General features: G+C 39.6%; 1 protein-coding gene across 2 annotated transcripts in view; it reads left to right on the forward strand.

Moving 5' to 3' along the window:
• Window positions 1–2,189, forward strand: part of ska2 (spindle and kinetochore associated complex subunit 2) — a 22,227-nt gene that overhangs the window by 14,991 nt on the left and 5,047 nt on the right. For both annotated transcript variants that reach the window (XM_046038966.1, XM_046038967.1), the window contains exon 4: window positions 484–558. In XM_046038966.1, the coding sequence (XP_045894922.1) occupies window positions 484–558 (75 nt within the window). The remainder of the gene's footprint in view (window positions 1–483; window positions 559–2,189) is intronic.

Here is a 2,189-nt window from a genome sequence, read left to right on the forward strand (position 1 = left end):
GGGGGGGGGGGGGGGGGGGGGGGGGGGGGGGGAAGAAGGTATTTTTTGAAAATTAAACCATGTAAACCTGTTCTGGTACAACCCCTAAATAAGATTTTGAACCTGAAAATGAGCATAATACCACCTCTTAAAACAAAATACGTTTTAAAATGCATCAGTGATGCTGCCTGTAAAAGTTGGAGAACACTCTTCTTTCTGTATATCATTACCTTAAACTCTGTTGGGCCTGTTTCACCATAGCCACTTGCAAGCACTACTCACACACAAATCACATATAGTAGCAGATTCTCTTTTCACAAATTTTTCTGGGTCACAACTACAAGATTCATTTACAAATCCTACAGGGCTTTCGCATGCTTCTTCATGGGACGAACTGGGAAATGTGTCCAAATTAACATGAGAGGAAACTGCGTTTTGCAATTTTGGTGAACAGGTGCCAAATGTTGTACAACCATTGCATTTGTCTTTGTTAAAACCCTGCAGGTTCAGCCACTGACAGAGTCAGTGCAGGAGTCAGCAGAGCTCTTGGGTTCCACTGTCCGTGAGACCACGACTGAGGTAAGATGCAGTCAACCACCTTTATGTTAATTGATAGTCATTACTGTTGCTATTCACAACAGGCCGCTTCACAACAGAAGCCTTAAGTGGGTTGTAGGTGGCAGACTCGTACTGTGATTCACGTCTTTGGTTTGCCTCAGTGGGAGCTTCAGAGCTCTGATAGCATGGTAAAGCACACCATATCAGAGGCTAGTGAGGCTACTGTTTGTTAGTTAATGCCATGTCAGGAGTTTAGAAGTGAAACCATAGGAGCTGCAAAACTACTTCAAACTACTGAACACCAGCAGACCGTCCTCACGGTATTTTCTTACCTAGTTTTACTGAGGGAAGGTCACTGAGCTGGAATGCTCTGTTCCAGGAACCTCAACATGTTTATGACCTCATGATGAGCAAGTTTATGATGATGAGGTAGCTCAGCTGAGGGTGGAGTTTCGTGCTGAGATATGCCTACATTCAGTAGCTTCTGTTAATCAGTACAAACTCTCACTCAGCATTTATTTCATGTCTTTCTAAAAAACATGAAGCAGAAGGATCCCTACAGCTTACTATTAGAAACTGAGTACCTTTGTGATTTTAACAACACGTTAAACATTACTTTGTGAGCACAGAAATAACTACAGCTCAGAAATAACATCTCCCATGAAAATTTACAGCGTAGTTATTTACATCATCTTGACTTCATATTCATAAAATGCACCAAAGCTCTTTTCTACCATCATTTATAGTTGTAATCTCTGCTGTCTAAAAATGTCTACAGCGTTTGCGTCGTCTCAACCTAATGTTAGTGAAAGTGCTGTTGTTAATGACATATGAAAGATAAAACATGCTTTTAGATGATTTGAGATGTATACATTTTGAACGATCATTATGAAAAAAGAAAAGATTTTTGTTCTTGCTGCCATTAAATTGTGATTTACAAGACGCAGGGGTTTTCTATCAGGAAGTTATTGTAAACAAACATTGAGATAGATGGTATAGTTTTTTATGTTCTAGTAAGATGTCTCACTGTTAACACAAATTATTTTGTTTGTGCTGACAATGCCCTCAGCCATTATTTGAGACATAATTTGAATACCAGGTTTTATAGTAATGAGATCTATCTATGTACAGTGAGGAAAATAAGTATTTGAACACCCTGCTATTTTGCAAGTTCTCCCACTTAGAAATCATGGAGGGGTCTGAAATTGTCATCGTAGGTGCATGTCCACTGTGAGAGACATAATCTAAAAAAAAAAATCCAGAAATCACAATGTATGATTTTTTAACTATTTATTCGTATGATACAGCTGCAAATAAGTTTTTGAACACCTGTCTATCAGCTAGAATTCTGACTCTCAAAGACCTGTTAGTCTGCCTTCAAAATGTCCACCTCCACTCCATTTATTATCCTAAATTAGATGCACCTGTTTGAGGTCGTTAGCTGCATAAAGACACCTGTCCACCCCATACAATCAGTAAGAATCCAACTACTAACATGGCCAAGACCAAAGAGCTGTCCAAAGACACTAGAGACAAAATTGTACACCTCCACAAGGCTGGAAAGGGCTACGGGGAAATTGCCAAGCAGCTTGGTGAAAAAAGGTCCACTGTTGGAGCAATCATTAGAAAATGGAAGAAGCTAAACATGACTG

The sequence above is a fragment of the Micropterus dolomieu genome, linkage group LG23, assembly GCF_021292245.1.
Source record: "Micropterus dolomieu isolate WLL.071019.BEF.003 ecotype Adirondacks linkage group LG23, ASM2129224v1, whole genome shotgun sequence".
NCBI lineage: Eukaryota > Metazoa > Chordata > Actinopteri > Centrarchiformes > Centrarchidae > Micropterus > Micropterus dolomieu.